General features: G+C 45.5%; 1 protein-coding gene across 4 annotated transcripts; it reads right to left on the reverse strand.

Annotated features, from left to right (window-relative positions):
- Positions 1-230: 230 nt before the first annotated feature.
- SOWAHD (sosondowah ankyrin repeat domain family member D) lies at positions 231-12,125 on the reverse strand. Of its 4 annotated transcripts, none has more exons than XM_087972192.1 (3): positions 11,460-12,125; positions 6,261-7,463; positions 231-1,421 (listed from the first exon to the last, which is right to left on the reverse strand). In XM_087972192.1, exon 2 carries the CDS (start codon positions 7,325-7,327, stop codon positions 6,272-6,274), a length of 1,056 nt encoding a protein of 351 aa, XP_087828318.1. In that variant the 5' UTR covers positions 7,328-7,463; positions 11,460-12,125; the 3' UTR covers positions 231-1,421; positions 6,261-6,271. The 4 variants fall into 4 exon arrangements, with proteins under 4 accessions (XP_087828318.1, XP_087828317.1, XP_026530582.2 ...); XM_087972191.1 differs by lacking the exon at positions 231-1,421 and adding an exon at positions 4,501-5,580 and having other exon boundaries at positions 11,460-12,124; XM_026674797.2 differs by lacking the exon at positions 231-1,421 and having other exon boundaries at positions 6,145-7,463; positions 11,460-12,124.
- Between the last annotated feature and the right edge of the window lie 8,101 nt (positions 12,126-20,226).

The raw sequence follows: 20,226 nt of genomic DNA on the forward strand, positions 1-20,226 counted from the left end.
AAAATATAATGCCACCGATCTGGGCAATTTTTAGGCATTTCTTCACAAAAAATTGAAACTTTTCTTTCCTGGTGGTTTTGGAGAAAGGACAGGATTTCAACAACCCATGGAATTCATGTCGACAGGCTTTGACACCAGAAGCCAAGGGAATGAATGCACTGCCTTTACGTTGAAAGATAACCTTTTAAATATATTTTTTTCTGACTTTATCCAGGATGATTCTTTGCCCCTCTTACTAGTACAGCCCATTTAAAAATGTCTCCAACTTAAAGCAGCCAAGTTTTACACCATTGCTTTTTGCTCTTGCTTACGAGCTTAAATTTAGCCCTGCTTCAAGAATTAGCTGGCTCCACCCTGTAGGAGGAAGAGCTAGATTGGATCAGATGATAAAGAACTATCTAGTTTTGGTTTGTTGTTTCCTCAGATGCCTTTGAGAAGCTTTGTGTTTGTGTTTGATTCGTTGGAAAAGGGTGTGGGTCAGAACACAGGCTGAAGAACAGTTTCTACCTGTGGGCTGTCGGACTCCTGAATGGAAAATAACTTCATGTCAACGTAGTATGGTAGACTTGCAGGGCCAGTGCATTGTGCAACAAGGTCACATAGTGCAATAAGATTGGGACTGGGTTAGGGACTTCTGTCCTCCCTGTGAGTTGTGTTGGTGTGTGTGTGGGGGGGGTGTTGCATGAAGGGAGGCTCAGCCAATCTCATGGTACACATGTTGTACTCTGACAATAAAAATAACAACAGATTGCTTGACGATTCCACGATGAGGCAGACCTGGCCTTGTCCTCATGAAACTCCCATTAGTTATCTTCATGGGGTTGGAAGACAGGACACCCCCCCTTCATTTTTATCATTTCTGGATTCCTTCTTGGGGGCACAACCCTTTCTGCAACTCTCACAATCAACCAGGCTTTGCAAAGATCAGATGATACTCAAAATTGTTTTGTTTTTTCCCCCTTCTGCCTGCTTGTTTCCTGAAGATATGCCCCCTTCCGGTTTTGTGAGCCTTGTGGTTTTTCAAAGTGCCAGTGGCAACGAGATCAACAAACTCCCAAGACTTGAACTCTGTCTTGATCCCCAAAGCACAGGAGTGAGCACTTCATGGTCCCACAACCCACTTCCAACCATGTAGTACATGGTTCTCTTGGTACAACTCATAATTAGCTTTGTTTAGTTTATTGTCACTGCACATCGTACAACGAAATTAAATACCATCTTCGGTGTACTATACAGTAAAATTCAACAGAGCTAATGCCCTGGGATAGAAGCTGTTTTTCAGCCTATTTGTCCTTGTTTTTATTATCCTGGAAGAATTATCATTCTGGGTTCAATTCCAAATGGGGGAAAAGATACTGGAAACATGGAGGCTGTTTGGAAAGATGGTTTAATGGTGGACAGGACCACATGCCTTGCAGCTCCTGGGTGAAAAAAAAACGGGCAGACATGCTGAGAGTTCCTGGGTTTTATGCCCTCTGTTGGGATTTGAATTTGAGCTTGTATTCTGATTGGTTGTCAGACTCCCATGGGGCCATGCAGGGGCAACTCTGTAGGCTGTCCTGAATCCCAGGCTTGGTTGAGCCTTGCTGGATGATGATGTAATGAAAGGGCTTTGGGCAATTCCTATTATAGCTCTACCTGGAGTAGATTTTTGTTATGTAAAATAGACTGGCCTAGGCCAGAGTAATGGTCCATTAGCAAAGGTGGTGAAGCTGAGTTTCTGCCTCTTGAGTTTCTACTTTCCATTTTAGGGGAAATATTCTGCCTTTTTAATATTTCCTAGGGTATTTTCATTTTTCTAGGAGAGGGATGGGTGCTAACTTCCTACAGTACCGTCTGCTAGATGGTAATAGTTCAAAAAAAAAGGGAGCCCAGGATGAGTTGGATCTTGGAGAATGGTTTGAACTTTCTTAAGGCAGCAGGAGCTATAAAGCTCTTCCAAAGAGGGGAGAGGGCAACCAATGATCCTCTGGGCAATGACATTAACCTTCTGGAGTGCTTTCCTATCTGCCCCTGTGCAATTGGCAAACCATACAGAGGTGCAGTATGTTAAAATGCTCTCTATGGTGCAGTGGTAGAAAGTCACCAGCAGTTTCTCATTCAGTTGTTGTTTTCTGAGAAGCCTCAGGTGGTATAATCTCTGCTGGGCCCCTTTGACCACTGCTGCAATGTGAGCACCCCAGGTCAGGTCCTCTTTTATGGTAAACCCCAGAAACTTAAAACTGGCCACTTGCTCCACTTGGTCTCCATTGATAAGCAAGGGCTGGAGGTCTGATCTCTTCCTTCTATAGTCCACTATAAGCTCCTTGGTCTTATGGGGGTTGAGAACCAAGTTATTGTCTCCACACCACAAAAGCAACCATTGGTCCACCTCATCTCAGTAGGCAGACTCATCCCACCTCACCCCCCGGAGATAAGTCCCACCACTTATCCAAAGCTTTCTCAATTCATCCAGTTTGGGGATCATCCATGAAACCCCGATTCTCATCTCTGCTAAAAGATTTAGAGACACTCCTTGTCCATCAAGAGGTGGCCCATTCACACAAACCTAAAACGAAAAGGACAACGTTCGGGTTGAAACATCCTTTATTTAAAACAGAGAATATCCCTGAAGCTCTCCAAGTTCTAGACCCCTAAAACAAGTGGAAGGTAAGTTCTCCTTTGAGGTGAGCTCAGTTCCTGCCCCGTGTCGCTTCCTAAGGATGTGTGGTTTGGGCCATCAGTCTAGGTCACAGGGATCTGGCAGGTTGTTATGGTTCACCGGCAGCTGGTGCAGACGGCAGCGAAATCGGACAGTGGGGAAGAACGGGGACCAGTCCAGGAGTCTGGAGAGGACTCGGACGAGGGTCCTTCACCCAATGTAGAGATGGGGCCAGGACCATCTGGGAGTACGGTGCTATCTTTGGAGCCTTCGGAGTCTGGTAGCAGCAAGGCAGAGGAACAACGGGAGCCTGGTCCCAGTGTGCATGTGTGCAGAGCTGCTAGAAGGCGAGAGCAGCTGAAAAAAAAAGGGTGACTCGATAGTAAAGCTGGGAGATGATTGCCCCGCCCATAAGGGATAAAAGTCAGGCCAAGATGATGAAATCTTTGCAGGAAGCAAAGTAGTTCAATCGGTTCCGAATCATCCTTAAAGCTCTTTGTACTTCGGTTGGTTTTTCTTGTACTTCGATTGGTTTCTTTTCTAGTTAATTTGATTACTTCTGTTTTGGTAGCATTTCACAGAACTTGAAAGGTGTATGCTTATCTTGGGGAACGGTTTGAGCTTAATTCCGGCTGGGAATGAAAATAATTCCCAGCGTTGCAATAAAATACGTTTTGTTTTTAAAACAACTTTGTGAATAATTACGGGTTATGAAGCCTGGGTCAGAACACGGGTCTCCAGGACAAGCATGAACAAGATTGGATCCTGCAGGATCTCATTTGGGTCAGTCACTAGGACCAGAGGTTTAGCCTTACCCAAGCTTTGGGACAAGGGCTGGAGCCCAATCTCACCAGAATTTGAGAGAGAGAGACATTCTGGTGAGAGAGAAGATCTCCAAGGATGGATTCTTCTGAAAGCTTGGAAGACCAAACTTCTGGTCCTGGGGATCGACCCAGATTGGATCCGGCAACATTATCCTGGGACACGTAAGATTTGCCTTCAATTTCAGATCAGATCAGATCAGATCCTGCATAGCTTTTTTGGGAATCCATCGGCCTGAATAACCAGCTATGAATAAAAAGAGTTTGCATCCTGTTCCTGATGGCTTCGTGGAATATCCTACAACAGTTCAGAAGTAGACCAAGTAGATTTTTGGGTAGTGGCTGATTTGGGGTTTGTTTTTTTTACCTTAAAGCCTGAGGAAATCCTAGCTAGCATCTTTAAACCAGATCTAATCCATCTAGCTTTCGGAGAAGGCTTCGAAAACTTCACTGTTGGGTAAAAGTGGTTTTTTTTTCCCCTTTCCAAATCATGTTAAAGGTAGTCCTTGACTTAGGAAGATTCATTTAGTGACTGCTTGAAGTTACAATGGTGCTGTGGTGACCAGTCCTTGCATTTATGATAATGGCTTCTCCAGAGTCGCGTGGGAAGAATTCTGGAATGTTGCAACCGGCTCACAATTAGGGTTGCAGTAAACCTGGCATTCTACGTTTCTGACAAGCTAAGTCAATGGGGGGAACCCAGATTCGCTTAAGGACCATGTGATTCACGTAACAGGCACAGCAATTTGCTTAACAACCATGACAAAAAAGGGGGAGTCAAATTGGGCAAGACTCACTTAATAACCGCCTCGCTTAGTGATGGAATTTCTGGTGCCAATTAGGATCCTAAGCAGAGAATTATCTGTATTTTTTTCCCCCATTGCTGCATGAGCTTTTTCAAACTGGAGATCTTGCAGATTAAAACTTAAGCTTTCTCTTCTACTCTTGGTTTCTTTGGATCGGGGGAGCAGGAATGACAAATTAAACCAGGTAAACCTATATATATATGCATGGCTGGCTGGGGAATTCTGGCATGCATGGCTGGCTGGGGAATTCTGGGAGTTGAAGTCCACACAAGTCTTGAAATTGCCAAATTTGGAGATTAGAGGCTCACTGCTGAATTATTATTATTATTTTTTTGCAAAGATTGCAACACCAACCAGGAAGGGCTTGGTCTAACTGAAGTGCACTTCCTTATGTTCTTTCGAAAAGCACAAAAACTGCCTTTGCTTAGCATTACCAACTCTTATCTTCTTCTCTTAACACTCAAAATCGGTAAAGACAACTCCAAGCATTCGGTACTCTCGTAAATTAAAATGGATGGCTGATGTTAGCTTAGCCCTGAATTGCACCGTGGATAAGACTGACAATATCCGAAGGTGAAAATATTATTTCTAAAACAATTTAGTTCCCCTTAATCATTTAAACAGTACAATTAAAAGACGAACAGCGGTGATAGATGTAGGCATTTCACACAGACTCATCAGTACTTACAATAACACAGTCAAAATCGGGATAAAATATAGGATCTTAATATATTATTAATATCAGATCCTCTATTTTATTCCGATTTTAACCGTGTTCCTTGTAAGTTTGGTACTGGTGAGTCAATATGAAATGCCTGCATCTACCACTTTTTGTCTTTTAATTGTACTGCTTAAAATGCTATTTCTCACTTTTTTCCACCCCATCCTGCCAAAAGAATGGGCAGCCGGTGTTATATTCTGCTTCCTTGAGTGTTTCAACTCTGTTTTTAAAAAGCCAGTTGCTTGCCAAATTCTATTGTTGAACTGTCAGAAGCAAGATGATTTAAAGGTTTTTCAGTGGCCAGAGGTGGGGCAGGCCAACCTCAACATAATTCTTTGCTGCTCCTTCGGTCTAGCATCATCCGAATATGTTATGCAAAGATATGTGCGTATCTTTGTATAATGTGACGTCCTGCATTCTCACGGGATAAGGTGAGGCATTTTTCCAGATGCAGAATTTCAAGTTCTTTTTAACATCATATATTCACAGCCCTTTAGGGAACAAACGCTAAGGATACCCCCAGTTTCATCCAATCTCTTCCTTCCCATATCCACTTCCTTGAGTCGAAAGAAGATGTTCTTATTCCAGAGGCTAAAAAAAAAAAAAAAAGATTTGCTTATCCTGAGATTTGCTAAAACTTGGGGCCATAATCTGAATCACTTTATCACTTCCTCTGCCTTCTTAATGGCCATTTCTCTAATGGCGGCCATGAGTGTTGGCAGATTTGGACAGTGAGGAAGTTGGAGTGGAACATGGGCCAGTCCTGGAGTCTGGGGGAAGGCTCTGACGAGGGCTCTGCATCAGAGGCAAGAGATGGCACCAGGGCCGTCCAACAGTTATCAGCTGCCTTCAGAGTCGTAGATCAGTGAGGCAGAAGAACATCTGGAGCCTGTTCCCAGCGTGTGCATGCACAGAGCTGCCAGAAGAAGGGAACAGCTAAGGAACAAGGGTTGATTTGGGAGTAAAGCCACAGGTGGACAGTGAATGGCCCCTCCCATAGGGAATAAAAGAAGAGCAAAAGGGGAGTGGGGTTTTGCAGGAGATAATTAGTTCATTAGGGTGAACTAATTCTTGACAATTATTGTTGGCTACAGAGTGGCATCTGAAAGATAATGGCCTGGCAACTCTCCAAGCCTGATAAAAGGTCTGTAACTGTAAAATAAATAAAAGGGTTTTATTGGGACCAGGAGTCGGCTTCGTGCTGTTGGGGAAGCCTAGGTTCGAACAATGAGGATCAATCCAAGCCAAGAACACAAACACCATTAACCCACCCAGGAGACCTCTAATGATCTTGGAAGAATGCAACAGCTTGCCTGAAGATGTTCCTGAAATAAGATCCCGTGGGACTGCTCCTCTGGCCTGGCCCTGCAGCCTCAGCACTTGCGTATTCCGTCCTAATGGCCCCGATCATCCAACCCCATCGGGAAGGAGCGCAATTATTGTTGGTGTTCCCTGCTCCGGAGATGGCCAAGTCTTCTTCGGTAGCTCCCAGAAGTTCCTTCAACTCTCTAGGAGCATTGGCGTGGAGGTACTGCCAAGCTTTGCGCCCATTGTGGTCCCTGAGGTTGGTGTTGGCCCCAAAGGCTCCTACTAGGATCTTGACGGTCATCACGTGGCCCTGAAGGGCAGCCAAGTGCAGAGGGGTCATCCTCCCACTGGCCGTGAGTACGTTGACGTTGGTTGGGCAGCCGTTCCTCTCTGCAAAGGACATCACCTCGATCAAATCTTCGTGACGGCCGTGTTTGGCCAACCAGTGAAGGACGGTAAAACCGGTCACAAAGTCTCTCCGGGAAAGCAGGCTGGGCTCCTTGGCTAGGAGGTTGAGGATGCTTTCGGCGTCCCCTTGGGCCACAGTCAACATCCATTCGTGCTCCAAGGGATCCAGAGCTAAGCACGGCTCTTCAGAATTCACCTCTGAGAATGGATCCTCTACGCCCCGTTGGCTCTCGGTCGTCGAGAGGGTCTCTTTGGGGGAAGGTGTAAGCCAGGTGGGGCTGGCTTGACTGCTCTGCAGGAGGAGCTCCTTCAACCCTTTCCTCCTGGTGCTGCTCCAAAGCATGGAAAGGCGGGATGGGTTCGTTTCGGGCCCCCACTTTGCCGAATTCCTCCTCACCCAACTCCTGTTGGCCGATTGACCTCGGAGAAGGCTCAAGGTTTCAGCCCGGCTGATAGGACGAGGGGACTGGTTGCCATCGGAAGCTGGTCTTTGGTCCTGAAGGTTGCTTGCAGGAACCGGCGCCTCTCCTCCTCCTCCTCCTCCTCCTCCTCCTCCTCCTCCTTCCTTCTGGTTGCTCTCCTTTTGCTTCTCCATCACCTCCCTTCCTTCAGGGTCCAGCATCTTCTCAAAGTTCCTGGTACTTTCCCCACCTCTGTCCTAAAGTCTTGGTCATCGTTGTGTGCGGCTGCTTCTCGGAGTCATCATTTTCCTGCTCCGAAGAGGAAGCGAGGGAGGTCTTGTTTCTGCTCCAGGTCGCCTGCATAGAAAGAGGGAACCAACATGGACCATCAACCCTTGGTAAGAGGAACTGATCATTCAGCGAGAAAGAGACCGTGAATAGCAACTCTCCGCTGAGGAGGTTTCACCCACAGAACCGAAGTTCTTTTGTTCGTTTGAGGTTCTCCAACTGGGGTCCTTAATGTTCTCTGAGCTTCAAAGTGACTTCCTGGATGCTTCTACAAGCTCAGAGAGCAACAAGGACCCCACTGTTCAACTCTGAGCTACACATATTCTCTCCTCTCCTCTCCAAAGTTTTGGAGAAACTCAAAAGAACTTTCATGGTTGATAAATGCTCTGGACTTCCCTTTCAAGCTTTCGCTAACATGTCTCTGATGCAAGCAAAAGAACGTTGCGCAAGAACAAAACAACAACCTTCTATTTGCAACCTTCTCTTTTTCCTTACACAGCTATTCATAAAAAAAAACTTAGAACAGCTGTTGATAGGCAACTTTGAGAAACCTTCATCTTAAAGTGCTCCCCCTCTCTAATCTATATATATAAAAGCAAAATGCCCCTCATGCATCATCACAAAATCTCCAGAACCGTAAAGCCTACAAACTTGAAATTTGGCACGTAGGTTCCTCTTGGCTTCTAAATGCTCACTAAGAAAGGGTTTTTCAAAATGACCATCAGAGCATTAGTATTTCCTATATATTATTATTATTATTAACATGCTCTGATGCTAAGGAGTTCTACTCCTCCTCTCCACCTGAAAAGAAATCTGTTCCAAATGCAAAACACAAGCAGAGGAGAAGATTTTCAGTTTTAGTTTTAGTTAAACAGCACCAAGCAGCTTTAGTACAGAACAGTTGAGCTAAACCATGCCCAGCTCCTTGCTGTCTCCTTCTTGCTCACACAGCAAATATCCTTTCAGTTTCCAAACAGCCCTCAACTCACTGACAGGACGCTAGCCAGGTGAATACCGATGGATGCTGGTAGGCAGAGGCACAATTCCCCCCCCCCATTTTCCTCCCCAAAAGCTAAGCCCCACCACATAGTTTTGTAGTGAAGCACGGGTATAGAGCTCGTGTTTTAATAATTCAAAAACACAGGGTCTGTATATATTTGCTTGCTCAGTTCAGTTAAAACTTAAGTCTATAACAACTCCATCCCATGTTAACCACTGTTACTTTTAGTCTTGATTGGGCTGGTATGCGTGTATGAAGCTTAGCATGGAATTGAAATGCAGACCATTTGAGAAAGTTTATTATTCACTGTTTATTATTCATATCCAGAAACCTAATTCATTCATTAAAGTGAAGCATATTAGATTGTTGCGGGAAAGATGCTCTGTAAACCGCTTAGAGTGGGCTGCAAAACACTGCAAAGTGGTATAGAAATCTAAGTGCTATTGCTATTTGTGAGCATTTTGCCACTGGCTTGCAAGTCAATCCTCTTCACTTGAATCTGCTTATCGCTTTTGTCTTCATTTTCTCCAACAAGATTTATTTCGGGAAGCGGAGCAAACGGACCTCAGGAAAATGGAAAACTGGGGCCATCCCTAGGAGATGTTTAAACAAACAAACAAAAAATAAACTCAAGATAATGATGGTAACCATGCAATCAAAGGCCCGCCCCTAATTTACACACATTGCAATGCAAATAAAGTAGGACTTCAGTTGCACAATTGTGATCCTTTAAAAAAAAAACACTTTTGGGACCTTCCCACATTGCACACGTCCTGGGAAAACTGTCTAGAGGAAGAGAATTAGCATAGCATTTGGCAGCCTTATCAATCTATCCTTTACAAAAAATGATGACTTTTATTAATAGGGACAGTTTGATGATTTTAAATTAAGTTATCCAAGAGGGAAGCAGCCTGGAATTGAGGATAAACTTCCTGACAGGATAATTAACCAGTGGAACAGAAGTTGCCTTCAGAAATCGTGCGCACTCCATCACTGGAGGTTTTTAAGAAGAGGCTGCACTTCTAGTCCCTCCGATGTCCCTTTCAGCTATTCTATTCTTTTAGTCTTCTTCATTCTGCAGGAGCTGATGCTGTTTTTGCTGCAAAAGACTTTACATTGGTGCTGAAACCTATTTTGAATCTTTGGACACTGCCCTTTCTACCAGTTTTTTGTTTTTTTTAAAAAAAAACAGTTTAATTAACCTTTATTGAAATTTGAAACATTAAAATGCAAGTAAATTTAAAAATAACTTTTTACAAATCTCAATCTTCTTCGACAGTACTAAAATATCTTGGTTATATACAAACATTTCCACACATTTCTAGTTATTCATATACATATCTATATCTTCTTCTCATCTGTACATTGCTTATTCCTATCATCTATCCATTGATACCAATCTTCCCAAACTGTGATATTCCAAGTCTTCCTTGTCCTTTAACCCTAAAGTGAGTTTTATGCATTTCTGCGCAATCTAAAATCTTTTGGATTACTAAACAATCTGCCGGTATAGTGACCCCTTTTCCAGCATTGTGCCAGTGCAATTCTCGCTGCTGTGGTTATGTGTCAAATCAAATAGTTTATCTTTTTAGGGTACTTTTTCTTAATAATCCCCAAAAGAAGCAGTTCTGGCTTCAATTCTATTCTATTCTGCCAGGTTTTAAACACACTCCTGAAACCATCATCCTGACTCTTGCTCCTCCCTCCTCCCCACCGGACAGTATAAAACAGGATATTTAGGGGCTCTGTTCCCTCCCATCTAACCATACCACACCAAACAGATGCTTCAAGGGAAAGAGAAAGAAAAAAAAAAAAAAGGCTGCAGGGAAGCTGTTCCTGGAAATACAATAAATTCCAATTCCATTTTTCCCCCTTTACCTAAGAGATTCCAGGGTAATCCAGGGCAAAAGTGAGCCAGCTTTCCAGATTCCTCTTTTACCTAGGGACACACCCCCATTATCTTAAGATTTATTTTTATTTCTTTGTGCTTGCAAAAGCCAAGCCAAGCAACCTTAGGATTGTTCCAAATAAACACAGAGCGGCACCATTTCTGAAGTTGTAAAACAGGACCGTCCAACCTTGGCACTTTTAAGACCTGTGGACTTCAACTCCCAGCAGGGCTGGCTGGGGAATTCTGGGAGTCGACGTCCACAAGTTTTAAAGTTGGACACCCCTGTTTTAAGGGATCAATGGCCAAGCAAACAACATGGAGGTTGTTGGGTTTTTTGGGGTATTTCTATTCACAAGTGACAAAGGAGTTTGTTTACTTAATGAATTCAATGTATATGCCGATCATCTCGCTACCTGAAGTGACTCTGGATGCTTTTAATTTGAGGGGGAGGGGTTTATTTTATTTTTTGCACCTTTCTTACTCTCTTGGGGCACAGCAAGAAAGAAGGCATTTTAAAATCCCAAACTCTTCAATTAGAGGGTTGGTCTAGATGACCTCCAAGGGATCTTCCAACTCTGTTATTCTGTTAATTAACAAGTGGAATAACTTGTCACCTATCAATTTGTCTTTTTTTAAAAAAAAAATACTTCCTGTTGCCCACAGTTTTTGTAAAATTTTATCTTTTAAAAATATATATATTGTAAGCCACCCAGAGGTACCTTATAGTAAGATAGGCGGTTAATAAATTTAATAAATAAATCAAAGGGCAGGTTGATCTGGGAATTACCACCAGTCCCACTGATATTTATTTTTTTCTGATGATTGAAAAAAAAATTTCCTCCACCTTACAACAGCGTGCAGGATGGCTAAACTGCGCATTACCATCTGGACTGTCCATTTTTTTTCAGCAGCTCTTGCAACAATCCCGTCAGTGCCAAAACAACAATCCTGCAAGGTAGGATGTTGCCCAGGAAATCCCGCATGTAGGACTGGGGAAGCAGCCAACCTCTGGCAATGGCTGGCTCCATTTCTAGCACAACCCCACCGACTTCGACCCAACTCCTCGATGCTCATAAACCACAATGCACAAACCACCTTCGACCGTGATGACTGCGCTCAAAAAGAAAGCGGTTACCTACTTTAATCGGGCTAAACCTTCTTCTGATCAACTCACCTTCGGCTTGATCCGAATTACAGCGCCTTTTGTCCCAAGTCTTCCCCACCTCGCTGGGTTGGGAATCACACACTCCTTCCTTTTTCCTCCTGGAGTTTCTGGATCGCAAATCCCAGGATCGCGCCAGGAACGCGGAACGGGGGGCCCTTTGCGCGCTCCTGAGCCGGGGATCGCGCGCGTTTTCGTCCAGGTGGATAGGGAAGGCGGCTGTTTTACTCCGGTTTTGCGGGTGGGGTGGGGTGTGGCGGGTGTCCCTCTACCCCGGCTTCTACTACTACTACCCCGTCTGGAGTTTACTCCGGCCAGCCTCGCCACCTTGCAAACCCGTAGCAGCTGCTGGAGTGAATGCGAAGCAACCGCCCCAAGGTCTTTTCTTCCCGTTTGGAGCCGGTGCTCCTTTGCTTCCGCCTCTTGAGCCAACCCTCCCCGGTGCAAAGTTTGTTCTCTTGCCCTGCTTCGGAAGGGAGCCGAAGAGAGAGAGAGAGAGAGAGAGAGAGGAGGGAGGGAGGGAGGGAGGAAAGAAAGGACGAAAAAGAACCAAAGGAAGAAAAGAGACCGCGATCTTTGCGCTCCCCGAGGCGCTTCAGCCGCCGCCTTGGCGTGAGGTTGCGCGAAAACGCCTCCTTGGGAGACAAGGGATCCCACCCACCCAATTACTCAACCCACCTACCCATTTTTCGCCCCCCTTCCCCGAGAAAAGAAAAACCAACCCTTCCCCGTTGCCAGGCGCTGGGAAAGGCTGAGAAAGACTCAGGTTGGTGGGCGTGACTGAGCCCCCGCCCCCGCCCCCGTTCACAAGACCCCGTTCCCCAAGCTTGGCGAACCCCAGGTAAGTAGCCTGCACAGGTGAGAAGCCCCTCCCCGTAAAGCCCCCGCCACACCTCTGGCAGTCTTCTCTCTCGGATTGACTAAATGGCGAGAAATCAAATGGACTTTAGAGCCGTCAGCCCCGGTGGCTGGGAAGGAGGGAGGATGGACACTCCAAGGTGGGCTTGGCAGCCTATGCAAAAACCCGAGCAAACCAAGAGGTTCAGGGACTCGAGTCACGCCGTTCGAGAGCCTTAGGAGCTGCTCCTCGGGTTCCACCTGTCGGGCAAGGTGAGCAAATGGTTTGTCCTTGGAAAAATAAGAGGCAGGGAGATAGCGAAAAAGTTGTTGTTGTTTTTGTTTTTGGTCTGCTGGAGTGGGTCTCCCGTGGATTACGTCCAAGCAGTTTTCGTGGCAATAATGTGGACATATTATGACTATTATTTCTTGGTCAAGTGTTTCGATTATATATAAAATACAAACATAGAAAGAAAAGGGAAAATAATAAGAAAAGAGGGGAGGGAAAGAGGAGGAGGGTAGGATAAAGGGGAGAAGAGGAAGAGGGAGAAGAGGGAGGAGGAGGAGAAAGAGGAAAAAGAAGAAGAATGAAGAAGAAGAATGAAGAATGAAGAAAGAAAAAAGAGAAAAGGAAGAAGGAAGAAGAAGAAAGAAGAGGAGAGAAAAGAAAGAAGAAGGAAGGAGGAAGAAGAAAGGAGGAGGAGGAGGAGGAAAAGAAGAAGAAGAAGAAGAAGAAGAAGAAGAAGAAGAAGAAGAAGAAGAAGAAGAAGAAGAAGAAGAAGAAGAAGAAGAAGAAGAAGAAGAAGAAGAAGAAGAAGAAGAAGAAGAAGAAGAAGGCGGCATTGACTTCCAATTCCTTTTGGGGCAGTAGAATATTGGGTAATATAGTAAAATAAAATCATAGGAAATATTATTATTATTTCTAGAAGGCTTTTTCATGTTCGCAGACTGGCCAACAATTGTTTCTTAGTAGTCTGGCATTGAAGTGGCAGCTTGATAGATTTCTGCTTGGCTTCTGGGATCTGCCAAGGTCAGATAGATGCTGCTCTCTTGATGCTTGAACAACATTCTGGTCTCATAGCAAAGTAATAGCATTGATAGTTATGAATAACTGTATTCCAAAAAGTCACATATAGTAATTGTCTTTCTCCTGCCAAGACTTTTTGGCTGTCGAGTAGGTTGGGAAGCTGAGCCTTCAAGAGCGGAGCTTACTTAAGATCACTCAGAGCCTTTCCCATGGAATGACATTGGTGTTCTTGGAAGGAAATTTTAGGCAAGGCTCTTCAAACTTGGCAAGTTTAAGACTCGTGGACTTCAAACTCCCAGACTTCCTGAGCTAACATGACTGGAGGAGGAATTCTGGGAGTTGAAGTCCACAAGTCTTAAAGCTGTCAAGTTTGAAGACCACTGGAATAGAGAAAGAGAGGTAGAATAGATAGAGTTAGATAAAAGGGGGGAACAGAGAGAGAGGGAGAGAGAGAGGGAGGATAGATAGGTAGGTAGGTAGGTAGGTAGGTAGGTAGGTAGGTAGGTAGGTAGATAGATAGATAGATAGATAGATAGATAGATAGATAGATAGATAGATAGATAGAATAGAGCAAGGGTCTTTAAACTTGGCAAGTGTAAGACTCGTGGACTTCAAAGTCCCAGACTTCATGAGCTAACATGACTGGAGGAGGAATTCTGGGAGTTGAAGTCCACAAGTCTTAAAGCTGGCCAAGTTTGAAGACCCCTGGCCTCAGGGCTATTGGGTATCCAAAAGGATGGGTCAGAAAGACCCTTGAAGTTGGCTTCCTCAACAGCTCAACCAACCAGCTCCCTGCAAGATTGAACTCACCAATGAAAGGATGAAGAACATCTTAGAGGCTGCTTCTTCTGGTCCTTTGAACATGCATCATATGACGTTACCACGAAACTTATTTGGATTTTTGAACTTGGGTTCCAAGACTAGAAGATGAGCACTAGAAAAGACGGGACATTGTCCTTGAACAAGACTGGAGCGAAGGTTTTTCTGACCCCTCACTGAAGCAGCCGGATGTCCTTAGACAGCTGTTGATACTCAGTCTTGTGTGAGTAGGATAGACTAGAATAACAGTGTTGGAAGGGACCTTGGAGGTCTTCTAGTCCAACCCCTGCTTAGGCAGGAAAACCTGCACCATTTCAGACAAATGGTTATCCAACTTCTTTTTTAAAAACTTCCAATGTTGGAGCGTTCACAACTTCTGAAGAAAGAAAGAAGAAAGAAGAAGAAAGAAAAGGAAGAAGGAAGAAGAAGAAAGAAGAAAAGAAAGAAGAAAGGAGGTGGAGAAGGAGTTATTGTTCCACTGATTAATTCTTCTAACTGTCAGGAAATTTCTCCTTAGTTCTAGGTTGCTTCTCTCCTTGATGAGTTTCCATCTGTTGCTTCTTGTCCTGCCTTTAGGTGCTTTAGAGAAAAGCTTGACTCCCTCTTCTTTGGGGCAGCCCCTGAGATATTGGAAGACTGCTATCATGTCACCCCTAGTCCTTCTTTTCATCAAACTAGACATACCCAATTCCAGCAACGGTTCTTTATATATGTTTTAGCCTCCAGTCTCCTAATCATCTTGGTTGCTCTTCTCTGCACCCTTTCTAGAGTCTCAACATCTTTATTACATGGTGGTGACCAAAGCTGGATGCAGGATTCCAAGTGTGACCTTGCCAAGGCATTATAAAGGAAGTACAGCCCCTTCTGTGCCTTCTTTCACAAGCATGTTGTTCTGACCAAGTCTTCTGGATTCGTAATTACAAACACTCTTATTTGAAAAAACAAGTGTTTTATTGCAACGCTGGGAATTATTTTCATTCCCAGCCGGTAATGACTCTCAAATAGTTCCACGAGATAAGCACCCACCTTTCTTTCTTGTGAAGTGCTGCCAATAACAGAAGTGTCAAATGAACCAGAAAAGAAACCAACTGAAGTACAAAGAGCTTCAAGAATGAATCTGAACCGAAATGAACGACTTTGCTTCCTGCAAAGGTTTCTCTACCTTTGCCTGTCCTTTATACCTTAGGGGAGGGGCAATCACCTCCCAGCCTTACTCCTGAGTTGCCCCTTTTGCCTCAGCTGCTCTCGCCTTCTAGCAGCTCTGTGCATGTGCGCACTGGGAACAGGCTCCCCTTGTTCCTCTGCCTTGCTGCTGCCAGACTCTGAAGGCTCCAAAGGCTCCAAAGGCAGCACCCCACTCCCAGGTGGTCCTGGCCCCATCCCTGCATCGAATGCAGGACCCTTGTCCGAGTCCTCCCCAGACTCCCAGACTGACCCCCATTGTTCCCCACTATCCGATTCCGCTGCTGTTTGCACAGGCTGTGGCGAACAACTACACATGTTAGCATTCAATAAGGGGCGTGCATAAGTGCACCATCGTGCCTCCTGTCCCTGTCCTATTGTCCCCATTTATTTGTACCTATTTCCTGTCTTCTTACTCATGTTTATACTTATACCTATTATCTTGTAATATTATCAGTTCATGAGAGGTCCTACAAGATAGAAGTGCCCAGAAATTTAAAACCACCAACCCTCTCCACCTCCTCACCATTTATGTACAATGGTAAATGTACATCTCTCTTCCTCCTGAAGTCGATTATAAGCTCTTTAGTTGTTGTTTTTTAGTGTTAAGTGTAAGATTAGTTACACTTAGTGTTAAGTGTAAGATTATTTTCTTATATATGCTTCCCGGAATACATTTCCAGATAATTACATGGAACGGAGTCATTTCCTCTGAAATTTATAATGAGTTAATCATTAGCCTCAGCTTCTGGGCTTCAAGGGGGAAAACCCTCCAAGCTAAAAATACTAATTGGGGAGGGGGGCAAGAAAGAGAAAAATAAGAACAATTGGTGCTTTCTTTCCAGAAGGCTGTTATGCTGCGAAGATGCTTGTTTCGTGATTCCTCTTTGAGGGGATAGAACAAGCCACGTTCGACTGGATTCGCGCCCTGCACAAAAGCCACAAGCCGCAAGGATGAGGTTTGCAGGTTTGACCAGAGGCAACGCTGGGCCTGAGGATGTGAACCAGACAATATGTACACACACAGACACACACAGACACACACAGACACACACACACACACACACAGAGTCACGATGATGATGTTGCATTGTCTGTTTATTCGGCTGGCTCCATCCACAGTGCTCTCTAGCGGCTGAGCCGATGCACTAAAGAAGCAAGATTTCCGTTGCGAAAAGGCATGAAAAATGTTTGACAAACGCACTGAAGGGATGGGAAGAGGGGCAGTTGGGCATCTCTTTGGTTAGCATCCCCATTCCACAGAGGGGGGGGTGCAACTCTTGCTTGAAGATCTCCCAAAGAATCCTCAAAGCTGGATCTGAAGACCTTCTGTGGGGGAGAGAGAGAGAGACAGAGAGAGACAGAGAGAGACAGAGACACACAGAGAGAGACACAGAGAGAGGGAGGGAGGGAGGGAGGGAGGGAGGGAGGGAGAGAGAGAGAGAGAGAGAGAGAGAGAGAGGCTGAGAGAACAAGCCACTTATGTATAAACAGACAGCAAACCCCAGTCTCTTCTAGCACTGATGATGTTGCCTAGTTGGGTCATGAGATGTCTGCAAGGAAACAACCACGCTCAAAACAAAAAGCATCAAGGATTAACCCCATAGTCGTCGTCCTCCTCCTCCTCCTCCTCCTCCTCTTCACAAATCCCACTCTCTTCTAGCATTGATGACATTACCTAGTTGGGTCATGAAAAGTCTGCATGGAAAACAACTAAACTCAGAGAGCACCAAGGATTGCACAGCCCTTCTCCTCCTGCTCCTCCCTCCCTCCTTCACTTCCGGTCCCCTCCTCCTCCTCTACACGCTCCCTTCCAGCACTGATGATGTTACCTAGTTAGGTAATGAGACATCTGCAAGGAAACAACCATACTCAGAGAGCATCAAGAACTAACCCCATAGTTGTTGTCCTCTCCTCCTCCTCCTCCTCCTCCTCCTCCTCCTCCTCCTCCTCCTCCTCCTCCTCCTCCTCCTCCTCCTCCTCCTCCTCCTCCACCACCACCACCACCACCACCCACAAATCCCACTCTTCTAGCACTGATGATGCTACCTATTTGGGTCTTGAAACGTCTTCATGGAAAACAACCAAGCTCAGAGAGCACCAAGGAGACCCCGCAATTCTCAATTCTGGGCACTTAGCTAAGCAATACTTTGCGTCTGCTCTGCACACCTTTTCAGTCAAAATGTACCATGAACAGTCCCGCATGTTCTCCCAGCTTACACACCCACAGCCCATCTTGTGCATAGTTCTTTAACAATGCGTGCTCCGAACAGAGAAGCGATTGCCATGTTGAATATTCATCAACTCCTTCAAAACCGGTGTTTGTGGTTGCTTCTGAAATGCCGTGTTAACATAAATCCAAGGTTTTGGGCTCTTGCAGGAACACAAGCCTCTCCATGCTTATGAAAATAGATAGAAGAGGACAAGCTGACAGGTGTGGAAAAAATGCTGCCAGCCCTCACTGTGGCTCTGTAGCTGGAATGGTACGAACAGTGCATTAAAAATAGCCACGGTGTTGCTTCTCATAAACAAGAAACAAAAGGAAAAATAAATTCTTTTTTTTTTTTAAAGATTGTTTTTTTCCTAAAAACAAACCAACAAACACCAAACAACTTCTCACACAAGGCTATTTTGTTCCTCTTTCACACAAACGCACCGGCTGGGTTTCCCCTAAAAAAACCATTGGTTTGGTGTCAGAAAAAAATTAAAAAAAAAAAAAAAGACAAAGAGAGCTATGAACAAATTCAGAGTTGTTTATTAAACTTTTGCAAAAGCAGAATCCCAATATCGAGAGAGTCAGTTTGGGCTCATCCTATGGGGTTAAACCTCAGCTTCACTTGGTGTACGAATCTGGATAATTGTCATGGATTCAGACAACCACGCTTTAAACGTGGCTTGGCATAATGTGTGACATGGGTGTTTAAGGGCTGAGAGGAGAAAGGCAGGAGAAACGGGGCACGGGCTGTTAAGACTCTAGGCCACCATTCCCTTATTTCCAACATCAGGAGGAGGAAAAACTGGTTTTGCTGTATCTTCCCTCATCCAAAAAGTGGATTATAATCTAGTTTGTTGCATTTGGGCTGCAAGGTGACATTCCCAGGTTGATTGGGGGAACTCAAAGCTCAGCAGTGGCCAACGTGTTGGACTAGAAGACCTTCAAAGTCCCTTCCAGTCCTGATTCTATGTTGGAGACCAAAGGAGAACAGGATTTTCATATTCCCGGAGCCTCACTAACCTGTGAAAGCTAAACAGGGCCAGAGCTGATTTGGATCTGAGTGGGAGACCACTGGAAGATCCCAGGGTTGTGGTTAACCTGGGAATGGACCCAGAGCATCCCAGGAACACTTGCACACAGTTGTGGGGATGAATCCATGGTGTCTTCCTCTTATGCCACCACAGAAACCACTGGAAGGTGCTTTTTTTTCAGGAACCAAGTGGACTTTCTGGTTTTTCTCTGAAGATATTTTGCTTCTCATCCAAGAAGCTTCTTCAGCTCTAACTGGATAGTGAGGAATGGAAGGATTTATACTCCTTGCAGACAGCTGGTCATTTGCATCCTTTTTGAGGGCCGTTGAGGCCACTTGGAGGTTTATCTCTGTCCTCAGGGTCACCTGAGTGGTGCAAATGGTTCTTGTAGTCTGCAATTTTTTCCTCTCTAGAAATCCATTCCTGCTCCCACACCGTTCCAAGGGTCTTCATCCCAAATTGCAGAGCTAAAAGTCTGTAGAGATTCTCAGTCATTCCAAGTCATAGTTGTCCCAAAGGGGCTTTTTCAGGAGGCAACTGGACTTGCTTGTTGTTGTTTTTTTCTTTGAAGACCTTTCACTTCCCATCCAAGAAGCTTCTTCAGCTCTGACTGGATGGCGGGCGATGGAAGGATTGATATTCCTTGCAGAGCTGGTCATTCGCAGCCTTTTGGATGGGAAGCAAAAGGTCTTCATAGGAAAAGACAAGAAAGTCCAGTTGCCTCCTGAAAAAAATAAAATAAAAGTACATTTGGGACAAATGTCTACGGAGATTTTCAGTCATCCAGGTAATCGTGGTTGTCCCAAAAGTGCTTTTTGTTTTTTCAAGAGGCAAGTGGACTTTCTGTTTTTTTTTCCTCTTTGAAGATGTTTTGCTTCTCATCCAAAAAGCGTCTTCAGCTCTGAGAGCAGCAGAAGCTTCCGAGAGAACCTGAAGAAGCTTCTTGGACAGGGAGCGAAACCTCTTCAAAGAAAAACCAGGAGGTCCAGTTTTGCCTCTTGGGAGGGAGGGGGTTAAAAAAAAAGCACCTTTGGGACAACCATGACCTGGAGGACTGAGAATCAATCAATCAAGAGTAGAGCTGGGGGGGACCCTGGAGGGCTTCTAGTCCAACCCCCCCTCCCCCCATGCTCAGGCACAAAAACTCTCAATAGACCCCTTCAATCTCTCTACAGACTTTTCGTGGAACTGGCCGTTTCAGCACCAAACTGCGGTCCCGACCCCGATCGGCCTGACCCAAACCCCAGCGACCGTTGCGTCCTCAGGACCCCCCCGGTTCCTGGGTCTGAGGACCGGATCGCTTGTCAGTGGGCATCGGAGAGGGTGGGGGGAGGAGGAGGCCGTTGAGCTCCGGGACCCCATGCAGGGCTGGGGACGGATGAAGCTGCGACCCTTCGGAGGCGGGCAGGCAGGGCCGCGCCAGGAGCCCCCCCTCCCTCCACCCCCACGGGGTGTCCCCCTCCTCTGGCCCCCCCAAAAAGCCCCAAGCCGCCCTGCCGATCGGTGCTTCGCAGCGCAGCCGGGTGGATTCCTGCCTGCTCGGCTTGCACCACCGCGGTCGGGGAGAGGGGGCGCCAGAAGCAAGGCGGGGGTGGGGGTGGGTGGGAGAGAAAGAGCCGGCCAGCCCATTCCCGCCCCCACGGGGGGGAAGGAGGAGGGGAAGACCCA

This window comes from Notechis scutatus, chromosome 10, assembly GCF_049901735.1.
Source record: "Notechis scutatus isolate UNSWTSFEM ecotype Mainland chromosome 10, rNotScu1.2, whole genome shotgun sequence".
Classification (NCBI taxonomy): domain Eukaryota; kingdom Metazoa; phylum Chordata; class Lepidosauria; order Squamata; family Elapidae; genus Notechis; species Notechis scutatus.

Excerpts from the sequence above, each read along its gene's own strand:
- SOWAHD (XM_087972192.1), bottom strand. The coding sequence starts at position 7,327 with ATGCTGGACCCTGAAGGAAGGGAGGTGATGGAGAAGCAAAAGGAGAGC.